General features: G+C 39.1%; 1 protein-coding gene across 1 annotated transcript in view; it reads left to right on the forward strand.

Moving 5' to 3' along the window:
- Window positions 1-25,518, forward strand: part of SUSD1 (sushi domain containing 1) — a 98,356-nt gene that overhangs the window by 47,076 nt on the left and 25,762 nt on the right. The window contains exons 9-12 of the mRNA XM_045563626.1: window positions 5,169-5,278; window positions 7,582-7,774; window positions 21,154-21,245; window positions 22,403-22,589. Of these exons, the coding sequence (XP_045419582.1) occupies window positions 5,169-5,278; window positions 7,582-7,774; window positions 21,154-21,245; window positions 22,403-22,589 (582 nt within the window). The remainder of the gene's footprint in view (window positions 1-5,168; window positions 5,279-7,581; window positions 7,775-21,153; window positions 21,246-22,402; window positions 22,590-25,518) is intronic.

Raw genomic sequence — 25,518 nt, forward strand, 5'->3', positions numbered from 1 at the left:
CTACTAATATCTGATTACCTCTTCCAGTTACTTTCCACTGGGAAAATCAGTCTTTGGAGGCAGGCAAGTCTGGTTTTGCATTTTAACTTTGTGTTGAAGAGTTGGGTAATGAGTTATTTAATGTCTGTGGACTGCTTTCCTCTGTCTGAAATTTTAAATGGAATTGGATTAAATTTGCAAGTTAATCTAGTGAGAATTAGGATTTATATTGAGTCATTCCAACTGGAAGTGAGGTATGTTTCTACATTTACTCAGTATCTACTCGTCTTTCTGTATTTAGCACTGTGGTAAAGATTTGTCATTCTCTTCCTCTAGATCCTGCACATTCCGTTATCTGATTTCATTATTGGGGTTATGCTGGTTCCCTTAAAATGACTTGGGAAGGTTTCCATAATTTTTTTTTTTTTGCTCTGGTACAGTTTATACCCTTTGGAATTATTCCCTTCCTTTAAAGCTTTCTCATAAGATCATTTAAGTTTCCCTCCTTTAGGGAGATGATTCTTTAACAACTTTGTCAATTTCTTCCTTGACTTGGGGTCTAAGTTTCTTACATTTACTTGAGTCAATTTTTATAATTTATATTTTTCTCAAATACGTCCATTTGTTTGAGATTTTAAATATGTCGGCAGAAGTGTCACATAGTATATTTGCTTACAATTCCTCTGGGGCTATAGGCTATATAATCCCAGCTTATTCTGACTCCTAATTTTGGTTTTCTCTGTCTTTTCAAAAGTTGATTAGCGTATCTGTTTTATTACTGTTTCCTTTTTCCAAAGAATGAACTCTTGGGTTTTTAAATTTTCTTCTTTCTAACTCATTAATTTCTCCTCATATTTTTATTATGTACTTCTCCATGTATTTCTTAAATTGGTTATATTGTTCTGTTTCTAAATTCTTGAGTTGAATGCATTAAAAAGTCAACTTATTTCCATTCTTTCCTGTTTGATAATAAAAGTTTTTAATGCTTCTCTTTCCCTTTCAGATTTGAGCTTTGGCAGAATTCCTTAGGCATTGATATGCATTTTCTTTACTTTCAAGTCATGATATAATTGCTATTCTGATTTTTTCTTTGATTACAAAATTATTTATGATGTCTTAATGTATGTTCTTTTTACCCTTACTTTCAAAGCATTATATAATTGCTACTTGGATTTCCCCCTTGATTGAAGAATTAATTATAAGTGTTTTATACAAGTAGTTTTTTTCCTTTGTAACATTTAGAACATTTATACTTCCTTGTTGATTTCCAGTTTTATTACATTTTGTTATGCTTAGGGGGATTTGTTGACATTTTCTTGGGCCTTGCTACTTGGCCAAGTTTGGTAATTTCAATAGATGCTGGATAATCAGGTAGAGTGTTTGCTAGTAGGTGAAGTAAGATCCAGTCTTAAATCAACTTTATTAATGAGGCTATTCAGGATTCCTTGTTTGGTTTTTTTTTTCTTCCTTACTTGGATTGCCATTTTTCTCAATTTCTCTTAGGGATTCTAATTGTTTGTTTTACATGTTTTGATGTTGTGATATTAATGTTCATGACTGCTATCTTCATTATAGATTCTTTCACTAGTACCAAATGGCTCACCATAGCCTGTTTAATTTTTTTTTTTTGCCTTGAACTATACTTTGCTAATAATATTGGTTTTCTTGATTTCTTTGTGCTTGCATTTGTATGATATGCCTTTGCCTACTTTTTTTCTTCTTAAAAGCTATCTGGATAACATTGCTATAGGTGTACTCTAGGAGACAGCTTATGTCGAGAACCTTTCTTGGACAAGTTTTATATTTGAATAGATAGGTTTTCCAGCTTACATTATTTTTTTGTGATATGATTTTCCTTTCTTCTGCCATCTTATTGTTTCTCTTTTTTTTATGCTACTTTGCTGTACCTTTTGTTTTCTATCTTTTTGCTGTACAGATTCTCTTTTTTAGTGAGTCAGACAGTGTAGATTTTGTTTTTATTCTATAAGTGATCACATTAAAAACAAACTCTATTCGGGTGTGTATTTCTTTTATTTCCAGTGTTAAGAATGAAATGTTAACTTCTCCCTAAATAAGATAAGGAAGTTAGCATTCTTTACTTCCTTTTATTCCTCCCCTCTTTCTTCCCTTATATTATTGGTTTAATATGGCATTTCACTGTCAGCTTCTCATTTTTTTTAAGTTTTTTTTTTTTTTTGAGAGAAGCTTTCACTCTGTCACCCTGGCTGGAGTGCAGTGGTGTGATCATAGCTCACTGCAGCCTTGAACTCCTGGTCTCAAGTGATCTTCTTGCCTTAGCCTCCTGAGTAGCTGAGAGTATAGGCATGTGCTATCACACCTGGCTAATTTTTCTTATTTTTTTGTAGAGATGGGGTCTCACTGTGTTACCCAGGCTGATCTCGAACTCCTGGCTTCAAGAGATCCTTCCGCCTCAGCCTCCCAAAGCTCTGGGATTATAGGTGTGAACCACTGCACCTGGCCTATTGCTTTTTTTTAAAGTTTGTTTTTGGCTCTTCAGATACCCGTATTGCACATTGTTTTCCATTTTTCCCTTTTTATGTCTGTCTTTTTCCTCTGCCTTCTGTATGTAACAAGTTTGTTATCTATATGCATTTTACACATATCTGCATTTATGCATTTACATGTCCAGTTTTTACCATTTCTGATGCACTTTAAATTCTGTTGTTGCACTTTCATTTCCTTTTCTTTGGATCTCATCTAGTTCCCTTTTTATTTCTGCCTCTCTCAACCAGTTTCCTCTCTGCTGTTACATTCTCTTATTATCTCTCTTGTTTGAATCCATTTTTTAAAGTTTTTATTGAAAATACAAAACAGATGCTGCCTAATTTTACAAATACTTTGCTCGAGATTTTGTTTTTCAAAATATGCTCATTCTTTGCATTTTAAGCACAATTTCCCTTTCTACCCCTCTCCTTTATAAAATCATTTTATAGGCTTTTTTTTTTTGCTTCCAGATTACTTATCCTTGGAAGATAAAAGTTCTTTCTAGGTCTGATATTTCCCTCATAATAAAATTGGATGATATTCCCTTTGATCTTACTTTTGGTTGGATAATGTTAGGATGCTTATCTCAGATCTCATCATGAAGGCTTTGCTGCGGGTTGGGTGATCCAGTGTCCTTCGGGCAGCAGCTGGGAGAAAGCCCACCCCCCCCCCCCCAGCTGTATTTCCGAGCATTTTGCTATCTTGATTGGTGAAGCTGTTGGCCTTGGACCTGGCTTCTTTGTGGTGCTACATCCTACTGAGGCAGGAAAGAGGCAGGTCCCTTCCTCTGTTAAAGCAGGGTCTCTGTCAGGTGGGACCTGCAAGTCCCTAGGCCTCTACTTTGATGTCCTCCCTTGTTACTGATGCATGCTGGAGAAGGACTATTATTATTATTATTATTAGCAGTAGCAGCAATAGTATTATTAGTATACATACTTTTTACTCTGGTTGCCTATCAGAATTGCCTGTTGAACTTTTTAAAAAAATATAGATGTCCAAGCATGACTTCCAATCTGCTGTGTGCAGGTGATTCTGATATGCAGCTGGATTTGAGACCCACTGGGTTACATGGCCCTGGATGGAGAGTTCATCACTGACCTGTCCCGTGGCCTGTCTTGCTTCCTCTGAGGGCGCCAGTTCTCCTCCGGTTCCTTCCTTTGAAACTTGGAGGCCATGTTCCTTCACTTGGAAGGCAGGTTGCTCAGTAGCTCTGTGTCTTTCTTTTGCCTGGTCCCTTCCACACTGTGCTGAGCAGAAATGTCTTTATGTTTCTGCCTCGCGTATAGCAACCGACCCTTCTTTCCAACCCAGATGCAAATTTTGACCCAATTTTACTTATTCTCAGTCACTCTGTCAGGACTGGGCGTGGGAAGTGGGAGCCAGATGCCTGTGTGCACATTGCCATCTTCCCCTGAATTCAGACTGTAACGGCTATCTTATGTGACAACGATGATTGGAAACAATGCAGACTGCACTCTGCCTATGTTCTGTGAGTGTACAGACATGTGCTTTATTGGGTATTTCTTAATATATACATTTGGTGTTCCTGAAAATCATATGCATACATGTGGCAATTTTCATTTCTGATGTCCTTATGAAATCTTTAAAATTTGTGAAGATAAAGGAGAATACATATGATAGGTCTCCAAATTCTCTCTCATAACCATATTTCTACATTTTCTAATTATAGCCAGAAATATTTGATTCTCCCAGCTAATTGCCTTGTGCTGCATATATCAGTGATAGTGAAAATGCTGGGGACAGTTCTGATTTTGACTGGAATAATTTACTGTGATCATTATTACTTCTTAGGGAGCAGAGACTCCCATGGGAGAAATACACATTAAAAATAGTTATAAAATAGCTTCTTTCTGGTAGACATTTAACTTTTTCTCATTGGTAGAGAACATGCAGGCCTGTTTGTTAGGAAATTTGCTTTTCCTTGAAAATTACCTGTCTTACTCCTGGACTCTTTGTGATTTCTTTAATTCATTAGTAACCAAACTCTCCTTTATAACTACATTAAGAAAATAGACTATTGGAGGACTGAATTAGACTGCAAGAGGTGTGAAATGAATTTTTCTATACAATGGTTGAAACACGTCTGCTTTCTGATTATTTTTTTTTGCTCTTGAAATACTATCTGCTGTGAAAACAAATTTATTCTTGCCTGGTCATGTACTTTCTGGTCATTTTTTAGGTTGGAAAGCATTTGCCCTGAGAGTTTTAACTCATAGCCTTTGATTTTTATTCACCTTTTTCCTTATTCTCAGACTCTCTGGCTACTTGTACACTTACCTTCATGACATTTTATTATGGACTATGCAGGTGATAGGATTAACTTTCTAAAAATATCACAGCTTTATTCATTTACAGTCATTTAAACATATTTCCTTTGATGCTCTCAACGACAGCCTGTGACATAAGAAAAGCAAGCTGGATTCCTTGATTTCACAAATAAGGAAACTGAGGTTTGGGGGGTTCAGTGACTGGGCTGATGTCATTAAAAGTAAGAAGCTGCAGAGCCAGGACTTGAGGCTAAGTCTACGGATGCTGGATTTAATGCTCTTCCTGTTAAATACCCAATTGGCTCTCTTAAGGAGTCAGAATCTTACTTGTATTTAGCTATGATGTGTTTTGCTAAGATGATGCAACCTATCTATATATTCTCTCTTTTCTTTTAGAAGATGATCTCTTAGAAGATGATGGAATTTTCAACATTTCAATATTTAATGAAACTTGTTTGAAATTGAACAGGCATTCTAGGAAAATTGGATCAGAACGAATATACCAAGTAAGAAGATCTCGTCTGCTATCTGTCAAAGATTGTGTCTCTTAAAAATCTGGGTGATCTCCAAGTGAGGATCCAAAGTATATAAAAATGAATGAACTCTAGACAGTTTGTGATTGTTGTTTCTAGAGCAGATGTGAGATGGATATGAGGGAACTAAATTGAAGAAAGACACTATATTTGGTGACGTGCTATCATTTTCCCTGCCTGGTATTTCACACTTATATTTTATTTTAGTGCATTTAAATAATTGCAGTTTATTTTGCCACCAAATTCACATTTGAGCATGGATTTTTAAGAAATTCATTGCATGGCTATTGGCCCTCATTTACTTTGATTTTTTTTGAACATCACAAGTAAAATTTTAAGTAAATTCAGGCAGGAACTAAGATTTATTTTTGTGTCATTTTTAGTGCCTAGCAAACCATCTGGCAGAGAGTAAACTCAGTAAGCATTAAATTAAAATTAATTAATTTATTCAATAACCATTTACTGAAAGAGTATTATGTATTGGGACCCAGAAGTTCCAATTCAAACTAATAGAAATATATTAATACAAGTAAATGAGCAACTACAATGGGGTGTAATGAGTGTTTTGATAAAAAAAAAAGTGCTTTGATAAAAAGTAAATAAATAATAAAATAGAAGATTGTGTGTGTGTGTCCAGGTGTAATTTTTTTACAAGAAGCAAAGACTATGCTGAGTCATAGAAAAGAAGCAGGAATTAGCCAGATGAAAGAACTGGGGAGAGGTTGAAGACGGGCATTGTGGGCAAGTAGAGTAGCAAGAAGAGTAGGAAAAGATGAGGCAATGATCTAAGCGGCGGCCAGATCATGGGGGGGAGCCGTATGCCATGCTCTTGAATTTAGATTTTATTTTGATGTCTATGTGGAGCCACTGAAGGATTTTAAGTGGGCAAGTGAAATATTGAAATTCCATATTAGAAAGAACACTAAAACTAGAAGCATATTCAAGTACCCAGATAATTTTAACATATAATAAAGATGATTTTTCAAATCAGTAGAGAAAGGAAGGTTTTATTCAATAGATGGTTCTAGGACCACTAGTTGACAACTTGGTTAAGAAAACAAATAATTCTTACTTCATACCCTATACAGAAGTGATTAAAGAGTAAAATTGAAAAATATTGCTTTTTAAAATATGTTAGACAAAGATTAATTTATGTAATATGTGAAACACTCTTAAATCCATTGGGAAAAAAGTGAACATTCAAAAGCAGTTCACAAAAGAGGTAAATACGTATTTCCCAAACACGTGGGAATGCATGTTATGCCTCACTCGTAAGCGGTCCAGAGGAATAGAGACTGCTGCAAGATCCTGGGGGAGCAACTCTGATGATGACACAGTCTAGAATGGGGCCATGGATATGGGTGGCTGGAGTGGACTGGAGGAAGTTCATAGCATTGACCTCAAGGAACTCTGAGACTGAGTTTTGATGGCTTATCTATAAGGATCTTTAAGTTACCCAAGAGAATTTGAAGAGTTTGGGAGAGAGGATTCCCTATGAACTAGGTGTCACGGTCTTGGACAGCTGTGGGAGACTAATGGGGAAGAGTCAGTGATTGACAGTGCCGAGGAGGGAGAGATGGTGGGAAAGTCAATGACACCAGCGTCAGTGGAGACACTAAATGCATGAGCAACTCCACCAGCTAAAGCACACTGACTGATCAAGGGCTGATCATATTACTTATGGGACCTTCACAAGAGTTTCCCCCTATAACTCCCTATAGCTGCTGCTTGGGTTGGCAATGGGTAGAGTATGATTGAGTGACAAGTGTGTTTGATGATTCTGTGGGTCACAAGCTCTGTTTTCCAGAGCTCTAATAGGAAGGATCCAGTGAAGTACTTACCATTGCACAGTTGCTTCAAATGCATCATCTGGGGGAGTCCTCATAAAGTTTAAGTACTCTGTTCTAGGAGGCTTGTCCATAGATTCTACAATGAAAAGAATTTAAAAGAATTTTGCCCAATAGCCCCAGTTCAATTTCTACTTGGGTGGGCACTAGAGATTACTTTAGAATAGCCTGACATTTTTTCATCTGAGATACAGTTACACATTTTATACTTAGTCCTATATCTGGTTATGAGTGAAGTCAAATAGGATAGGTAAGGTAGCTTTGTAAAGTCTTTCCTCAGTTTAGCTCGCTAGTGTATTAAAAATAACTCTGAGTGGGTAGGAATAAATAGAAGGAACTTTCTTGCTTCGACTCCATTTTGCTTACAGTCTAGACGTCTGCAAGCCGACAGAAAATTTAACGCAATGTTTTCTTTTAATCTCATGACAGTTTAAAGTTCTGGGTCAAAGGTGGTATCTGGATAACTTTTATCACGCAACATCATTTAACCTCACAACGAGGGAACGAGCTCCAGCTGTGTGTCTGGATCTGTACCCCACGACTGATTACACAGTGACTATCACCCTGCTGGGATCTGCTGAGGAACACACGGCGCAAGTAGTGATAACAACTGCACCAGCAGGTGGGTGTAGACGCCTTTCTGTTTTGTACCTCAGCACAATAAGTTAAATATGTGCACTGAACTGTACAGTGTTGGGGAGCATAAAGAATGCTAGTTTGGGCATCAGGAGACTTGGGCTGTCGTTCTAATCTAACAAACTGGGTTCTGGCACATAAAGGATATAGACCAAGAGTGGGCGGCTTCATTCAGAGCTCTCTGGTAATCCTAGATTGAGAATTCAGTGTTTTATTTCTCACCCCAAATTTAAGACAACCGAGCCCTAAGGGTATTCATTATGGACAGCCAGAACCAACTTCCAGGAGACCAGCAGTGTGAGCCACACTGTGTTGGGGACCGACAGGACAAAGAGGCCTCGTGACTGGGCAGTGTATAAGCGCATTAACCTGACATATAGAAGGGAAGTCTAATTAAGGTTGAGCTCTTCAGAAACTCTTCCTTTGTGGCATTTTGAGGAGGCCACATATTATAGAAGCCAGCTGTATCAACTCCACAGCGCCCCCTAGTGGGAAGGGACACAGACGTCACTGTAGTTTCTTTTGTTCTTTAATCCTTTGGGTTTAAAAGACAAATTTATGGGCAACCAGAAGAGGCTCCCCCTTTGAAGGAAAACAGCAGAATAGGGTAGGTCCTACTCCTACTTCTCTGAGGCCTCTCTCTCATCTTCACTGCTGCTCTTTTTGGGTCCACCTCTGGGTGGACAGTTTAGAAGATTCTGAAATGCATTGGGCGCTAATGAGGGCCTTGCAGCCCCTAAGGCTGAAAATTTACTTTTTATTCTGTTTTTCATCTCAAATTGTGCCTGGCTGTCTTGTCCTATCTGTATCAGCAGAGGCTGTACAATGAGCACCTCATGACATCATAAACCTAACCCCCAAATACATTTCCAGCTGCATAATAATGCTTACAATTTGAAAATGAATTCCCTCAAATTATTAAATTCTTGGAAAATTAAAGTGTAGAAACAAAGTCTACCTCCTTTTGCAAACTAAAGTGTAAATGCATTGGAGTTCCAAATTATTTCCTCCCCAGTGTCTTCCCTACTGAGTCTCAGCCAGTGTGGTCCTACTGGAATGGAGAGTGTGTTTATCTGTTGCATCCTAGAAATCTTGTTTGTAATACATTGTAATAGATTGTACATCTTCGGTGTACAGGGGGAATGGCAAGTGCCAAGGTCCTGAGGCAGGTATGTCCTTGTCCTTGGCATGTTCTAAGAATGTGAAGGAAGTCAGTATGGCTGGAGCAGAGTGAGCCGGGGACAGTGGTGGGAGATGAGGTCTAAACTTTAGCTTGAGTATGATGGAGGGCCTGTGTTGTCAAGTTCAGAAAGAAATTTGTCATTACCTTCTTTGCAATGTGGACCCTAAATGGCTAGTATTAAGTATAACCTAGCATGTCATAGTTCAGCCTTTATATGTTACCGAACAGTCTGGCACCGACCACCTGTCAATTTAAATTTCGATTGGGAACTCTCTTCTCATGAGATTACCGGATTCATTCTGACACTGTGCTTCCCATGTGTTTTTGCAATGGTGCCTCCAAGTCTTTCTTGATGCCTGTTTCAAGTATTTAGAAGCTTTTTATTTTCATTTCTCACTTGAGCTCTATTTCCACCCACCCTTTGCCATCGCTGAAGGTCTATATCTGCTTAGTGAAAGAACCTCTTTCTTTCTGAGTAGGGTATCCCACGTTTATAGTAGGAAACTGTTCAAGTGAAACACATCGTCTTACATGTCTCCTTCACAATCTCAATTTCCTGTTCTTTTCTCTGAATTTCCCTTTTTTTTTTTTTTTGAGACAGAGTCCTGTTCTGTCACCCTGGCTAGAGTGCAGTGGCATCAGCCTGGCTCACAGCAACCTCCAACTCCTGGGCTCAAGCGATCCTCCTGCCTCAGCCTCCCAAGTAGCTGGGACTACAGTCATGCACCACCATGCCCGGCTAATTTTTTCTACGTATTTTTAGTTATCCGGCTAGTTTCTTTCTATTTTTAGTAGAGATGGGGTCTCGCTCTTGCTCAGGCTGGTCTTGAACTCCTGAGCTCAAACGATCTGCCCACCTCGGCCTCCCAGAGTGCTAGGATTACAGGCGTGAGCCACCTCGCCTGGCCTCTCTGAATTTCTCTATCCCCAGAAAGATCCAAGAATTGTTTGAATTCTGAACTCCATAGGCTTCTATTATTGAACGTCTGCCTCTGAGTCCTGATTTGTGGTTAGGAGGTTTCACTTTTGTCTCCCGTGGAGAATTACCCTCCACTGGTTCTTGAGCTGCTGTTGAGTTACTGGAACCTGTGTGTCCACTGGTCTGAGGTCCAGGGAATCCCCCGGGTTAGTGGCTTTTCACCCAAGCCCCACCTTTCCTTAGAATTGAATTTCTAAGACTTAAACCATCTGTACTTCTTTGATGGGAACCGAAACATTCCTTCCTGCCACTGTGTCTTTTTCTGCATCAGTGAGATAAGCCTCCAGTGTTCCAGTTCCTTCTGGGTATTCCTACTGTTCCAGCAGGTCCAGCTGAGCTTTAAGTCTTTATAACTTTCTGTCTCAGTTGTTTCTGTTCTTCTTTATCCCCAGTGAGGGCTTAATACCTTTTGCTAGGTCTTAGTACTTTCCTTCTCTATATTTGCTTTTTGATTTCAGAATTAGATTTTTGTTCTTCTAACATATGACTTTGGAATCTGCCTGTGAGGTCGCCATGGAGAGAGAATGATGCCAGAGAGTTCTGGATCTGCCACAAACATCCAGTGTTCAAATAAATTCTGCCCACCTTCACTTTTATTAGGAGGTATTTATTTCTATTCAGTTCAGCCTATAGCCCAACCCTGGGCTTGATCAATTGTCATCCTCCCTGGACCACCTGCCCCTTCCAACTCCCTACCTTCCCCAGGCAGGTGCCCCGATAGCCTGTGCCCCTCAACATGGCTCATTATAGCACAATTCGGCATAGGGTGGACAGGGAAAGATGCATGAGAAATGCCTACTCTCTGCTGATCTGGCTTGATTCAGGGGTAAGTTTAGGTTATTTAAATATTTGGAGGTATGACTGGAGTCCATTTCTTTCAAGCAATGTTTCCTAAATATGGTTTCTTTCAGCTGAGATTTGATGAATGTCCGGTGTCATCGAGCTTGAGAATGTTCTTTCTCATAAGTATCTAGGGAGGAGTTGTTTTCTGTTGCCGGTTGAGTAACAAGGACTTGTGCCTGCATGGAAGGCTGCCTGCCTCTGCTGGAAGGTTAAGCCCAGGAAACCGAGCCAAGGGAATTGTTTCAATCTGTTCTGCCAATGAATGGGGGATTGAACCCTCAGAATTCTTCTCTATATAATATAGGCACAGTCAGCCTGAAAAATTTCTTGGTAATTGTAACCAGACACCAAATTTGTCTAAAGAAAAGTTTCAATAAAATAACAGTAAAGGTCTCAGCTTAGAACAATGTTACATCTTGTTGTTCCCTCTAGGATAAACTGCTCACAAGGTGTGCATCAAGGATAACTAAAATGATATCACAATTTATAGAGCAGTTATGAAAAATATAGTAACTTTGCTTTCAGAATGGTTGATTTGTAGCTATTCTTTTTGACAATATTTAGTTTGCAAAGCCAACTATCTATTAAGGCTACTTCTAATTAGAGATTTTAAAACCATATCATTTATATATGAAAGAATGCTTACTATTCAGTTCTCTTTAGCAGAGGATTGCATGCATTTAGATATTTCTAAAATAGCATTGGTAAACTTTAAAAAAATTAAAAGAAGAGGGAATAGGATATTTTTACCAGGAAATAAAACCCTGGTAGAAAACCTTAACTATTAAGGTGTCTTTATGACACAGGTTTTCTAACAACAGGCATAACTTGAGATCTATGTTGACCTTATAAAACATCCCCCATAACTGATTCTTGGTCACAGAATGAAAGTGCAAACAAAAGATGATAAAGACCATCAATAATTTAACATTGTTTCTGATGTTTTTCCACAAAATGATAAATATTATAGTAGTATTCTGTGGTGGAAGAGTTGTATCTGAAGTCTACCTGCTTTTCTTATAAACCATTAGCCTGAGAAACCCATACTTGCAGTTGGGCAAGTCAGAAATTGGCATATATTTTACATGGAATATCTAATCATTCAAATATGCCAAGTATGGGGAGAGTAAATGTTGTTCTTTTTAAAGATAAGATAATGACCTTGTAGATCCAGCTAGGTGGGACCATATCCATTATCTTTACTCATAAAGATGAATAAGTTATTTAGAATTGGAGCCCTCCACTAAATGGGCCCTAAGTGGCTCTGAAGGCAACAGCTTCATCTCATTCTTTTCAGGACCTCCGTATTCTAATCCTGTGTACAGACAAAGAGGCTCCAAGACTGTTCTCTCCTAGGCTGAAATCAGAGAAAAGATCGCGGACTTCTTAGTCTAAAATATTCATCAATACCATACAAAGGAAAGCTAACTACAAGATAGTCTTTTTTATTTACTTGTAACTTTTAAATTTGATGTAATTTAAAATTTCTCCTTTTCTTGCTCATGCATGCACTCCCTCTCTCTCTTCCTGAAACATACCCCGTTTGGTCATGGTGTTATTATTTTCTTATGTGGTGTTGGATGCTGTTCGCTAATATTTTCTGTAGTATTTTTGTACCAATATTCGTAAGTGATGTTGATCTACAATTTTCTCTCTCTTTTTTGGCACTGTCTTTATCAGGTTTAGGCACCAGTATCTTCATTGCTTTATAAAAACAATTTGAAAGGTTTCTTCATTATTTATGCCCTGGGGCAATTCATGTAGCATTGGACTATCTGCGTTGGGATGGTTTGGTAGAATTCATCAAATTCTATGAAACAATCTGGGGATGGGACTTTTCTGTGGATTGTTCCTTGATAACTTCTCAATTTTTCAATGAAAATTGTTCTGTCTAAGCTTTTTATGTCTAATGGGGTTAATTTTGGTAAACTGTATTTTCCTAGGAATTACTTTTTTTTTTTTGTGACAGAGTCTCACTCTATTGCCCAGGCTGGAGTGCAGTGGTGTCATGATAGCTCACTGTAACCTTGAAATCCTGGGCTCAGGTAATCCTCCTGCCTCAGCCTCCTGAGTAGCTGGCACTATAGGCATGTACCACCACACCTGGCTAATTTTTTCTATTTTTAGTAGAGATGGGTCTCTCTCTTGCTTGGGCTTGTCTTGATCTCCTGAGCTCAAGCAATCCTTCTGCCTTGGCCTCCCAGAGTGCTAGGATTACAGGTGTGAACCACCGTGCCCAGATAATTTTTAAATTTTTTGTAGATATGGGGGTCTCACTATTGCCCAGCCTGGTCTCGAACTCCTGACTTCAAGTGATCCTGCTACCTCTGCTCCCCATGGTGCCCATCTAAGTTTTAAAATTTATTTGTATGCTGGTCTACAAAGTAGTTTTGTTTAATTTTTTGAACTTTCTTCTGTCTCAGTGATATTTCTCCCTTTATTTTCATTTTCTTCCCCTTTTCTGCATTAAGTTAGCTAGTGGTTTGTTTATTTTATTAGTATTTCTAAGATTTTGGTTCATTAATTATATCTACTTTTTTCCCCCTCTCTCACTATAAGGGATTAACAGACTATGTCCTGCAGGCCAAATCTGGTCTGCCACCTGTATTCATAAATACATTTTTATTGGAATAAAGGCAGAGTTCAATAGTTGTGACAGCACTGTCTGGCCTGGAAAAAGCTTAAAAATTTACTTATCTGGCCCTTTACAAAAAAAAAAAAAAAATTCCTGATTCTTGCTCTCCATCATTAATTTCTGCTTTCATAGTTATTATATCCTTTCTCATGCTTTCTTTTTCTTTACAAAGGTGGTTGCATTATATTTTCATTGTGAACTGTGGCTTTTAGCATTAAAGAATGTTCTTCTTTGCCATATTTAATGCTTTTAGAGTTGAATTCTTCTTTGATCACAACCCCTACTTTCTTATGCTTTCCATTTGTCTGGTACACTATTGTCCATCACTTTAGCCTTTCTGAATCGTTTTGTTTTAGATGGCCCTTTTATATACAGCATATAATTGGATCTTCCATTGCAAGACAGATTGAAAATCTTTTTATCTCTTAATAGGCAAGTTATGTCCATTTACAATTATTGATAGGACTGATACGTTTAAACAACTCTGTCCCATTATTTTATATTATCACAACTTATATATATTTTCTACATTTCTTTCTCTATGCTATTTTTTGCTGTCCTACTTTTATTAATTTTAAAAGAAGATTTATATATATTTTTTCTACTGGTTGCCTTTTTAAAATGCCCTGTCCATTGCTTTCTCGTTTAACTTTTTATCATCTGGTTTGTCAGTTTTTAATTGCATACTTTAACAATCACTTACTGCCTTTATTACATTTAATTAATTAATTTTGTTTTTATTTTTTTCTGTCAGTTCCCCTCCTGATTTTTTAGTTGTGTTATTTGGACTTTATAGCATTTATGTATCACTCTTCCACCTTGCCCCACATTTATTTTAGTCTTGGAGATATAATTCAATATATTAAATGCTTACCATCAGTCTTTTTACTGAACTTTCCCCAGTTATATCTTGAATGAAACCCATCTTCTAGTAGATTCTTCAAGAGTACAGTATTCCCTGAGTTCTTATATGTTTAGTATTATTTCTCTATACCTGTGATACTTGAAAGATAGCTTGGCTGGATATAAAAATCTTAGTTCACACTTTCTTGATTTGAGTTTCTTAAGATTCAGTTCTTTGGTTGCCCTGCTTTTTATGTAACTTTCAAAAACTCTGTTATGGCCTAATTCTTTTGCCCTTGGGTCTTACTTGTTTGTTTTTTTGACTGGAGACCCTAAAAAAATTTTTTTTTCTTCATCTTTAAAGTGTAATAGTTTTACTTGGATAAGTTTTGGGATTGATTGTTCTGGGTCAGCTTTCTCAGGTATCTGGTATACCCTTTTAGTATTTCTATTCATGTCTTTTTATTTTTGTAAAGTTATCTAGGATTATAGTTTTAAATATTAATTCTGTTTTCATGTTTTGATTTTCTTCTTCAGAGACTTTAATTATACATATGTTGGATCTTTGCCTATATTCCATTTCACCCACTTTATTTTTTGTTCCTTTTTAATCTCATTTTTATTCTTTTTGGTTGTGTTTCTGTACTTTTTAATGTCCCTTATTAAATTTCATTCTAATCTATTCTTTAGGCACCATGACAGTCTTTATTTCTGTATGATTTTGTATTTTCATTTCTTTCCTGAATTCAGTCACTTCTGTTTAATTTCCTCCTCATTTTTTGTTTACTTCTGTTGTTAATTTTTTGATTAAGGTGTTTCCTTCATACCTCCAAATGCTTGTTTGAAGACATTTATTTTGGTTTATTGCATTACAGGTTTTTCCCCCTAGTTTATGAGTTTTTAAAAAAATGTAGAGTTTTTCACAGGCTGAAATGTTTTGATTATACTTTTTTTGTTGTTTTTAAATGGAAACTGCCTTTGTCTATTAAATCCATGGACAGAATTGCTGGTCTAAGATGGTTAACAAGATTTCTAGGTTAAGAGTGCCCTCTTCTGTCATGGAGTGAGGTACAGTTTCTTTAAAGGATTTCTTTTGCTTTGCTTTGTTTTGTTTTTTGATAAGGATGGGCATGAGTTGTATTTTCTCCTGGTTTTAGGTTCTCTTTTGCCTTGTAGGATGTTACGTTTCCCTCTTGGTTCTTTTGCCCATCACCACTTAGTCTCCAAAGGGCACCTATTGCTTCCTTTTTATCCTCTTCTTTCCCAGAAGCAATCACTGCCTTTCTCTTACCACCACCTGCCACCTCATGGGCTTTTTATCCTTTCCTTGCAGTCAGTGCACTGACCATACCGGGTCTCTTTTTCAGTATTTCCACATTTAAGGTGGAATTTCTCTTTCTGGGAGTGAATCTAGCTCACTCTAGGGCCCTTTGCTTCCCTCTTCTCTCTTGCACACAGCCTTCGTGAGCCCTGACTCTCCACAAGGACTTGTGGGAGATGGAGAGATCGCTTTGCTGGCATTTGGTATTTAGTTTTCTATTTACTGGTAATTTAAATTTATAGTGTTCTGTGTTTTCCAGTTATGATGACAGCATTTATTTTTTTTTTTTGAGACAGAGTCTTACTCTGTTGCCTGGGCTAGAGTGCCGTAGCATTAGCCTAGCTCACAGCAACCTCAAACTCCTTGGCTCAAGTGATCTTCTTGCGTCAGCCTCCTGAGTAGCTGGGATTACAGGCATGTGCCACCATGCCCGGGTAATTTTTTCTATATATTTTTAGTTGTCCAGCTAATTTCTTTCTATTTTTAGTAGAGACAGCATCTCACTCTTGCTCAGGCTGGTCTTGAACTCCTGAGCTCAAACAATCCGCCTGCCTTGGACTCCCAGAGTGCTAGGATTACAGATGTGAGCCACCACATCTGGCTGACAGCATATGTTTTATGTTGCTTAATTTGCTCTTCTTGCTGATCTGAAGAATATTTTGAAGGATGTGGAGGGATTTAGATTTAAGGGCCAACTGTTATCCTTGATTAATTATTATCCTTGATTAATTAACTCTAATCTATAATATATTCTTGTTGTTGTTGTTGTTGTTTGAGACAGGGTCTCACTGTGTTGCCTAGGCTGGTCTTGAAACTCCTGGGCTCAAGTGATCCTCCTGCCTCAGCCTCCTGAGTAGCTGGGATTACAGGCATGCGTCACCTATAATATACTCTTAAGTGCTAACTTTTCCACCTTCATGTCTTTGTGCCATTTCTTCTATCTGGAACCCCCTCCTTTTTCTTCAGTTCATATATTTCTTCCTTCCATGATATCCACTCCCCCTCCCAAGATGATAGTAAGTTTTCCTCTTTCTGAATTCCCATATTCGATTTCAGGAGAAAGTATAAGTAGTCATTTGGTATGGTTCCTCTGGAGTCACATTATCTAGATTCAAATCTCAGATCTGCCACTTCCTATCTCTGTGCCTTTGGATGAGTTACTTCACCTCTATGTGCCTCAGTTGCCTTAACTGTGAAAATGGGAACAACAATACCTATTAGTACATCATGTGTTTGTTGTGAGGATTGAATGAGTTAATTCATATGGAGAACCAGCATAATACCTGACGTTCAGTAAGTATCTATCAAATGTTAACTATTACTTAAAGTTACTGTATGCCATTTATTATATAGTTGCTTGTATTTTTGTTGTGCTTACATAGGGTGTAACTCCTCTCCTAGATTGAATGCATGTTATGGGCAGAAACCGTGTCTTATTCAGAGCACTTATAGTCCATTGGATTAATACAGTACCAGTTGCTTAGCTTTCTTGTTATTGCTGGTTGTTTAAATGTAAACAATCAGGAATGCTGTGCTGCCACTGTCCAAACACTGGGAATACAAAGATGAGGAACGTGTCTCTCTCCTCAAGGGGCTTTCAGTTCAATGGGGATGGTAGACAAGGATCAATAATACAATCATAAAGTGTAATTGAGTTATTTGCAGGATACTACGGAGAAGAGAGGAAATACTGATTTTGCCCAGAGTTGCTCCCCCACATTAATGAAACAGAAACAAAGTTTCAAGGAATCTGATGAACTGGGAGCCAGTTTTTCTCTTTTCTGAGGTATTTTTGCAGGTCTGGTTTTTCAGCTTTGGGATTCTAGATTAGATTGGCCCAGTGAGTGGGGAAAAAGAAAGAGAAAAGGCAGAGTGGCCACTAAAAATGAATAAGAGAAGGGAGATATACGGAATCATTATATATGTACCATTCTTCATTTTTTTTATTTTTAGTTTTTTGAGACAGTATCTCACTCTATGGCCCAGGCTGGAATGCAGTGGCACAATCATAGCTCACTGTAACCTTGAACTCCTGGGCTCAAGTGATCCTTCTACATCAGCCTCCCAAGTAGCTGGGACTACAGGTGCGTGCCTCTAAGTCCAGCTAATTTTTTCTACTTTTTGTAGAGATGGGTCTCGCTGTGTTGCCCAGGCTGATCTTGAACTCCTGACCTCAAGTTGTCCTCCCACCTCAGCCTCCCAAAGTCCTGGGATTATAGGCATGAGCCATTGTGCCTTGCCCCATTCTTCATCTTGCTTTGTAATTTTTGGCTTTACAATATTCTGTGAACACACTTCCATACCAGTTCATAAGATGCCATCTTATTCTCTTTGAGGGAAGCACAGTATTCCATTGTATGATGTACGCTAATTTATTAACTTGCCCACTATGGAAGGATATTTAGGTATTTTTTTTCCCTTCAAGTTTTTATGATTACAGATAATGTATATATACTTACAGTATATATACTTGTATATATTATGTATTATTGATTCTCAGAGGCATATTTTTTCACATTTTTATATCTGTGAAATCTTACAATTGTTATACAGTCAGGTGGCTGCCATGAACATGATTGTCATTGCCCTTGTTGGATCAAATTGGTCATAGTTGCTTATAGTGTTGTCACTTCTTTTTAGTTATGGACATTAATGGTACTATGTAGGTCTTTAATTTAATTGCCTATTAAAACTTTCTCAAAAAGTTTACACTATGATTTGACATTGAGACAAAAAGTTACTATGTGTGTAGAAAACCGTGGGAATAGTACAGCAAGATGTAAGGTCAAGTCTCAGCAGCAGAATAGGTATCAGTGGCTTGCAAATAAATTCTGGAGAAAATAGAGCACTTTTTTTTCCCTGGGACTACAGGTGCACACCACCACACCTGGCTAATTAAAAGATAATTCAGGATAATCTATCTTAATCACCTTTGCAAAGTCCTTCTGCCACTTAAGTAGTGTATTCACAGGTTCCAGGGATTGGGATGTGGACATCATGGGGGGGCATTATTCGCCTACCATACGTATTCTTGCAGACACATAGAAAACTACCACGTATGTTCTCATATTTGGATGCACTTTGCCAAACTCCTATTGTTTTGTATTTGTTTTTCCATTGTTGTCAAATAATTTCATATTTGGTTTCCAGTTGATTCTCTTAGATTTGCTGGCAGTTACATCATTTTTTCCTTTCTTTCTGGTATTTATAGCTCATTTTTTTTTCTTGCCTTTTTTCTGCATTGTCTAGAATCTCCAGGCTGATACTCAGTAATAGCTTTGAGACCAGGCATCCTTGTATTGTTCTTAACTTTACTAGAAATTGCTTCATTGTGTTACTACTGGTGGTTTCTGATAAACACCATTATGGTGTTTCTAATAAAACCATCAGTATGGTGGTTTCTAATAAACACCATTAAATTAAGGAGTTTCTATCAAATGAAGCTCTAGCTTACTAAGATTTAAGTCAGGAAGGTATATTAGGTGTATTAACAATTATGATTATAGGCCAGGCGTGGTGGCTCACACCTGTAATCCTAGCCCTCTGGGAGGCCGAGGCGGGTGGATCGCTCGAGGTCAGGAGTTCGAGACCAGCCTGAGCGAGACCCCGTCTCTACTAAAAATAGAAAGAAATTATCTGGCCAACTAAAATATATATAGAAAAAAAAATTAGCCGGGCATGGTGGCACATGCCTGTAGTCCCAGCTACTCGGGAGGCTGAGGCAGGAGGATTGCTTAAGCCCAGGAGTTTGAGGTTGCTGTGAGCTAGGCTGACGCCACGGCACTCACTCTAGCCCGGGCAACAAAGTGAGACTCTGTCTCAAACAAAAACAAAAACAAAAACAATTATGATTATAAAAGAAACCACGGTTTCTCTCTTTTAGCTTATTAACGGTGTTCCCAGTATCGATTCTCTCTGTAGTTCAGGAATAAATCTTCTTAGTCATAGTGTATTGTTCTTTGAATATACTGCTGACTTTTTTTTGCTAATGTTTTATTTTGGATTTTTGTATTTATATTAACAAATGAGTTGAGCATAGTGTGTTCACTGGTTGGTTTTGTTATCCTTGTATACCTTGGGCATTGTGGATTATCTGGTTGTATGGAATGAATCAGGGAACTTTCCACCTTTTTGTGTAATCTGGAAGTGTTTGTTTATTGATTGATCAATTGATTGACTGAGACGGGGTCTCACTCTGTTGCCAGGGCTAGAGTGCAGTGGCGTCATCATAGCTCACTGCAACCTTCAAACTCCTGGGCTCAAGCAATCCTGCTCCCTCAGCCTTCTGAGGAGCTGGGACTACAGGCACACACCACCACGCCCGGCTAATTTTTCTATTTTTAGTAGAGACGGGGGTCTCGCTCTTGCTTGGGCTGGTTTTGAATTCCTGACCTCAAGCGATCCTCCCGCCTGGGCCTCTCAAAATTCTAGGAGTATACTCATGAGCCACCACGCCCAGCCTGGAACTGTTTAAATAGTACTGGAGTTATTTGTATTTTGGAAGTTTCAGAAATGTGAGGTTCCTGGGACTGCTACTACTAATTTCTAAAGCAATCTTTTGTACCTAGCAGAGGGATTGCACTACCCTGAATCATCCATACTTCTCCTGTTCCTTACCCCCTGTTCACCCTTACCTCCTGTTCCTCACCTGCTCTGTGTTGCAACATTTGAAGTATAGCTTGTGACCTGTGGAACAGGTTTTCTCTGTGCAAAGCTGCCCAGTGCATGGAGAGGGGTCATGTCCATCAGCTTGGCTTCATTTGTAGGAACCTGTCAGGCCAGGGCATTACACAACGCAGCCTTGCCTGCCATGGGACTTTCTTTATTTAAGGTAATTTGGGAGTTGTCTTTATTATTCACAAATCATCACAGTGTTCCTGTGAAACTTCTTAGCAAGCTTGCCATATCATTTCCAGTTTAGAGATAGAGATCATTGTTGAAGAAAGTAACCTCTGATGTCAGAGTTTTGAATAAGTAGTCTTTATTGACTATCTGGGAGTGTGTCCCTCTACATTAAACTGTACCAGATCTGAAGTATATTTTAGATTGATTATCATGAAACCGAGCAGAGGCCAAGAAATGCTTCCTTGATCATAAGAGATGAGGAAGCCCAAACCAAGAGAACCCATCCTCCCATCCTTTTCATCATGAAAAGCCTAATTACTCGGGAGAGCTTTTTTCAATTCTTCAAGGAGCAATTCTTTGCTGAGATGTTTCTCTCAGCTCAGAATTTCAAACTGGTGCTTTATTTGCATAAATGGTGGTATTCAAGGCTCAGGACAATGAATTACAATTTTAGGTTAGTAAACCAAGGAAGTTTGCAGAGAACAGACAATTTTTAAGAGGAATCCTCTGATTAGGTATCTTTGAATCTTAACTCAGGACTGAGTTTACCTAAACATAAAAGTGGTATTTCTTTGAGATTGCTACCACTAATTTCTCAATTAAAATACTGCTGAAGTCACCCTGTGTATACGTTTATCCTTGGAAAATGGCTCAGTTAAAAGGTAGTATTTTTTGTATAGGGTGTAAATTGATTTTGCATTTCTTCCTCTTTGCAGTAAAACAGACCATCAGTAATATTTCAGGATTTAACGAAACCTGCTTGAGATGGAGAAACATGAAGACAGCTGATACAGAGGAGATGTATTTAGTAAGTTACTAAAATTTGCTGTATTTATGGATATTTGTCTTATGTGGGAGGTTTAAAAAATATCCGCAGACCTAAATATCTACGTCTATAGCTGCCGTTATCAATAGAACATTTACTGTGACAATTGCAACAAGAAGTAAGAAAATGGCGACTTCTACTGCATATTGGAAGACAGAAACCTTGGGGAGAGATGATGAAGCCATGAGAGTTTCTTTGTGCACATATCTTGGTGCAGTTGATGCTCAGGCAGTATCAATGGGAGGAACCTAACCGCTTATGCATGTGTGTCTCTGTCCTTTCTAGTCTCTCTGAGTAGGGTCTGGATGTGTTGCCTAGACAGTAAAGGGGAACTTTATATAAATAAATATGTATATGTGTGTGTGTGTGTGTGTGTGTGAGTGTGTGTACATATATATATATATATATATATATATATATATTTTTTTTTTTTTTTGAGACAGAGTCTTGCTCTGTCACCCAGGCTAGAATGCAGTGGTGCAATCATAGCTCACTGCAACCTCTAACTCCTGGCTCAAGTGACCCTCTTGACTCAGCCTCCCAAAGTGCTGGGATTACAGGCAGGGGAACCTTTGAAGCTAGATGTGGTTGTGAGTAAGAAAGGGAAAGACCATGAGATGAGCTGCTACTAGAAGAAATTAGTAGAAAGAAAAGAGTGTCTCTTGCTGCAATGTTACAGGAAAGCGTAGGGGAAGAGTGGAGGAGAAAAATCCTGTCCAGGTTTTATACCAGACCAGCTAGGGGAGTATCCTAGTTCAGGTCCTGCTTAGTTTAGATTCTTGATTCTCTTTCTAGAAAAATGTCTTTTGGCCTTGCTCCTACAGTTTTGTCAGCAGGCCGTTTTGCATTTGGCAGGTGCGTGGTATACATGAGGACAAGAAAGAGAAAGTTACCGATATCGGGGCCTCTGCCTTTTGTGCATTTTTATTTTAAAATAGATTTATCACAGTAATAATATTCTATGTACAATATTTATGGTATCATAACTCTAATATTTGCTTATGGCTGCATTTCACTTTTGGAAGAAACATTAGCGTGAAGAGGGAGAAAAGAAGAAAGCTCATGACAAAGAGCAGATGTCAAGGCGTTCGGAGCTGTTCAAGCCAGCAATTCACCCAGTGAACTTTTTTATGTTTCAGTTCCACGTCTGGGGCCAGAGATGGTATCAGAAGGAATTTTCCCAGGAAATGATCTTTAATATCACTACCAGCAGCCAGAGTCCCGAGGTGTGCTTGGACCTGCGTCCGGGCACCAACTACAGTGTCAGCCTCCAGGCTTTGTCTTCTGCGCTTCCTGTGGCCATCTCCCTGACAACCCAGATAACAGGTACATCTCGAGTAACAGCATTTGGATTCACAAAGTCACCACAGAGCCCTGAACACTGTTGCTTTCTATCATTAGATAATGAACGTTAAGAGAAGGAGGAGAAAGGGTATGGAAGTAGAGAGGTGCTAAGGGGTATAACTGTGACCATGATGTTTTATTTCTTACAAAGGAACCTGAAACAAACATTGATTAAATCTGGGTAGTGTGTACACAAGTGTTGCTTACAGTCCTTCTGGATGTTTAAAACATTTAGAATATTTCATACTTAAAAAAAAAGATTTCCTGTTACTCTTTCTTTCTCAGTAACATATTAATATTTAATCGGCATTCTGTTGCAAGCGCTTAGGAGTATGTTGTATCAGGGGAAAAGGAATGGCAGTCCCACTATAGACCCCTAGAAAATTCACTTTCTACTCGTATCCTTTGCCTTCTTCAAATCTGTGATACCCTCCAGCACACACTCTGAGCAAATGCTGAGTATTAGCTTCTTGATTCTTACTGCACCGAGACATTAGAAGTAATCCGATGAGGGCTTCCTGCCCCCAAATCTCCCATTCCTCCATATATTTCACTGTCCCACCTGTCCCTGCTCCTGTGTACAGCTGCCATCCCCACAGCGTGTTCACTGATCCCATCCCTTCTTGCCTCATCCTCACGTCCCCCAATGTAGAATTATTCCCAGCACTGCCGAGCATGTTACTGAAAAGAAAGGAAAAAAATACGCAGACCTTCTTTGAGTCCATACTCCCCTTCAGCTACTTGGTCTTCTCTCAGCACCCCGTTCACTAAAATTCCTTGAAAGAAATATCTGCTCTGTCGGCTCCACACCCTGATCTCCTGTTCACTTGTTCCACTTGGGAAGTATTTGTCTTCATTGCTTTAGTGAAAGGGTCTCCATTCAAGCTCCATCTTGCCAAATCCAGTGGCCAGTTTCGTTCTTACCTGATTTTCGCTGTAGCATTGACACTCCCTCCTTCCTGAAATACCGTTCCTTCGGTTTTGGTTCCTTCTACTTTCCAGGCTATTCCTTCTCCATCTTTGCTAGCTCCATCTACTTTTATTGACCCCTCTTCAGCCTCCTTTTCGTTCTTTTTCTTCATTATCTGTACTTTCTGCTTAGTTGATCTCTACCAGTCTCATGGCTATAAATATTACCTATATGCGGAGGGTTTCCAAATACGTATTTCTAGTCCCAAGCTCTCCTCTGAGCTCCAGACTCTCATACCCACCCGTCTTCTGAATATATCCTGTGGAACACCCGGTAGGCAAATCAAACAGAACTTTTCCACCTGGGCTTCTCTAGCTCAGTCATTGGTATTCCTGGTCACCTAGTGGCTCGGGCCAAAAAGGAGTCCTAATTGATACTAATCCATCCCCAAATTTCTAATCCACCAACAAGCCCTGTCATTTTGCTATCTGAAATATATTCAGAATTCAGCCACTTCTCCCACCTTTGCCTCTGCCACTACCAACCTAATCCAAGCCAGCAGCCTCTTGCCTGGACTTTGCAGTAGCTTTCTAACTGGTTTCCCTGCTTTCGCTCTTGCCTGTCACCACCGCCTTCCCTGCTTCCCCCAGCACCACCTCAGGCTTAGTTTTCACCATAACTTTAAAAAGATCACTCAAGCTGGGCTCGGTGGCATGCACCCGCAGTCCCAGCTGCTTGGGAGGCTGAGGTGAGAGCCCAGGAATTCAAGTCCAGCCTTAGGCAACATAGCAAAACGCTGTCTCTTAAAAATAGAAAAAATATCACTCAGCAGCTAAAGTGATCTTCTAAAAATGCATATGAAATCCTTGCACTCTGGAAGGCTCACGTGGGAAGATCGCTTGAGGCCAGGAATTTGAGACCAGCCTCAGCAAGAGCGAGACCCCGTCTCTACAAAAAAATAGAAAAATCAGCCAGATACGGTGGCATACACCTGTAGTCCCAGCTACCGGGGAGGCTGAGGCAGGAAGATCACTTTAGCCCCCAGGAGTTTGAGGCTGCAGTGAGCTATGATGACACCACTGCACTCTAGCCTGGGGTGACAGAGCAAGACTCTGTCTTAAAGAAAAAAAAAAAAGCATATGAGAACATGTCAGCGCCAGCTCAAAACTCTGCTGTGAGTTACCATTAAAGTTAGAATGGAATCCAAGTTCCTCAGCATGGAACATATAATCTGGCCTCTGCCTACCTTATTGAATTCATCTCCTCCTGCTCTATTCCTTTCTTATCAAGCATCAGCTGTGTCCCTGGCCTTGTTATTCCTTAAATGGGTCAAACTTGTCCCTGCATCCCGGCCTTTCCTCCTGCTGGTCAGTCTCCCTGAGACACTCTCTCCACGTGGCTCCTCTATAATCATCCATGTGTCTACTCAATGCCATCGCCCTAGAGGGGCCCTGACCATCCTTTCAAAAATATCCTCCCCAATCTCTTCTCTGTTACTCTCTATCCGCTTACCCTGCTTGAATTTCTTCATAGAACTTGTTTTCTGAAAATTCTATTTATTTTCTTACTCAGTAAAATAGGAGCTCCTTGGAGGTAGAGGTCTTTTGCCTGTGTGTTCTACATTGAATCCCCAGCACATGAGAACAGTACCAACACACAGCACAACAGACGAATGGCCAGCAGGTGGTATAGGTGTTGAGGTGATGCTTGGTTAGTCAATAAATATTTTATGCTAAAAAAAGAATTTACCCTATTTTGGGCTAGAGAGATAAGTATTATTCAATTTGGGCATTCCTTCCCACGGTGATTTATTTTATCGATTTATTTTTTTGAGACAGAGTCTCACTCTGTTGCCCAGGCTAAAGTGCCATGGCATCAGCCTAGCTCACAGCAACCTCAAACTCCTGGGCTCAAGCAATCCTCCTGCCTCAGCCTCCCGAGTAGCTGGGACTACAGGCATGTGCCACCACGCCTGGCTATTTTTTTCTATATATATTTTTA

Source organism: Lemur catta, chromosome 10, assembly GCF_020740605.2.
Source record: "Lemur catta isolate mLemCat1 chromosome 10, mLemCat1.pri, whole genome shotgun sequence".
NCBI lineage: Eukaryota > Metazoa > Chordata > Mammalia > Primates > Lemuridae > Lemur > Lemur catta.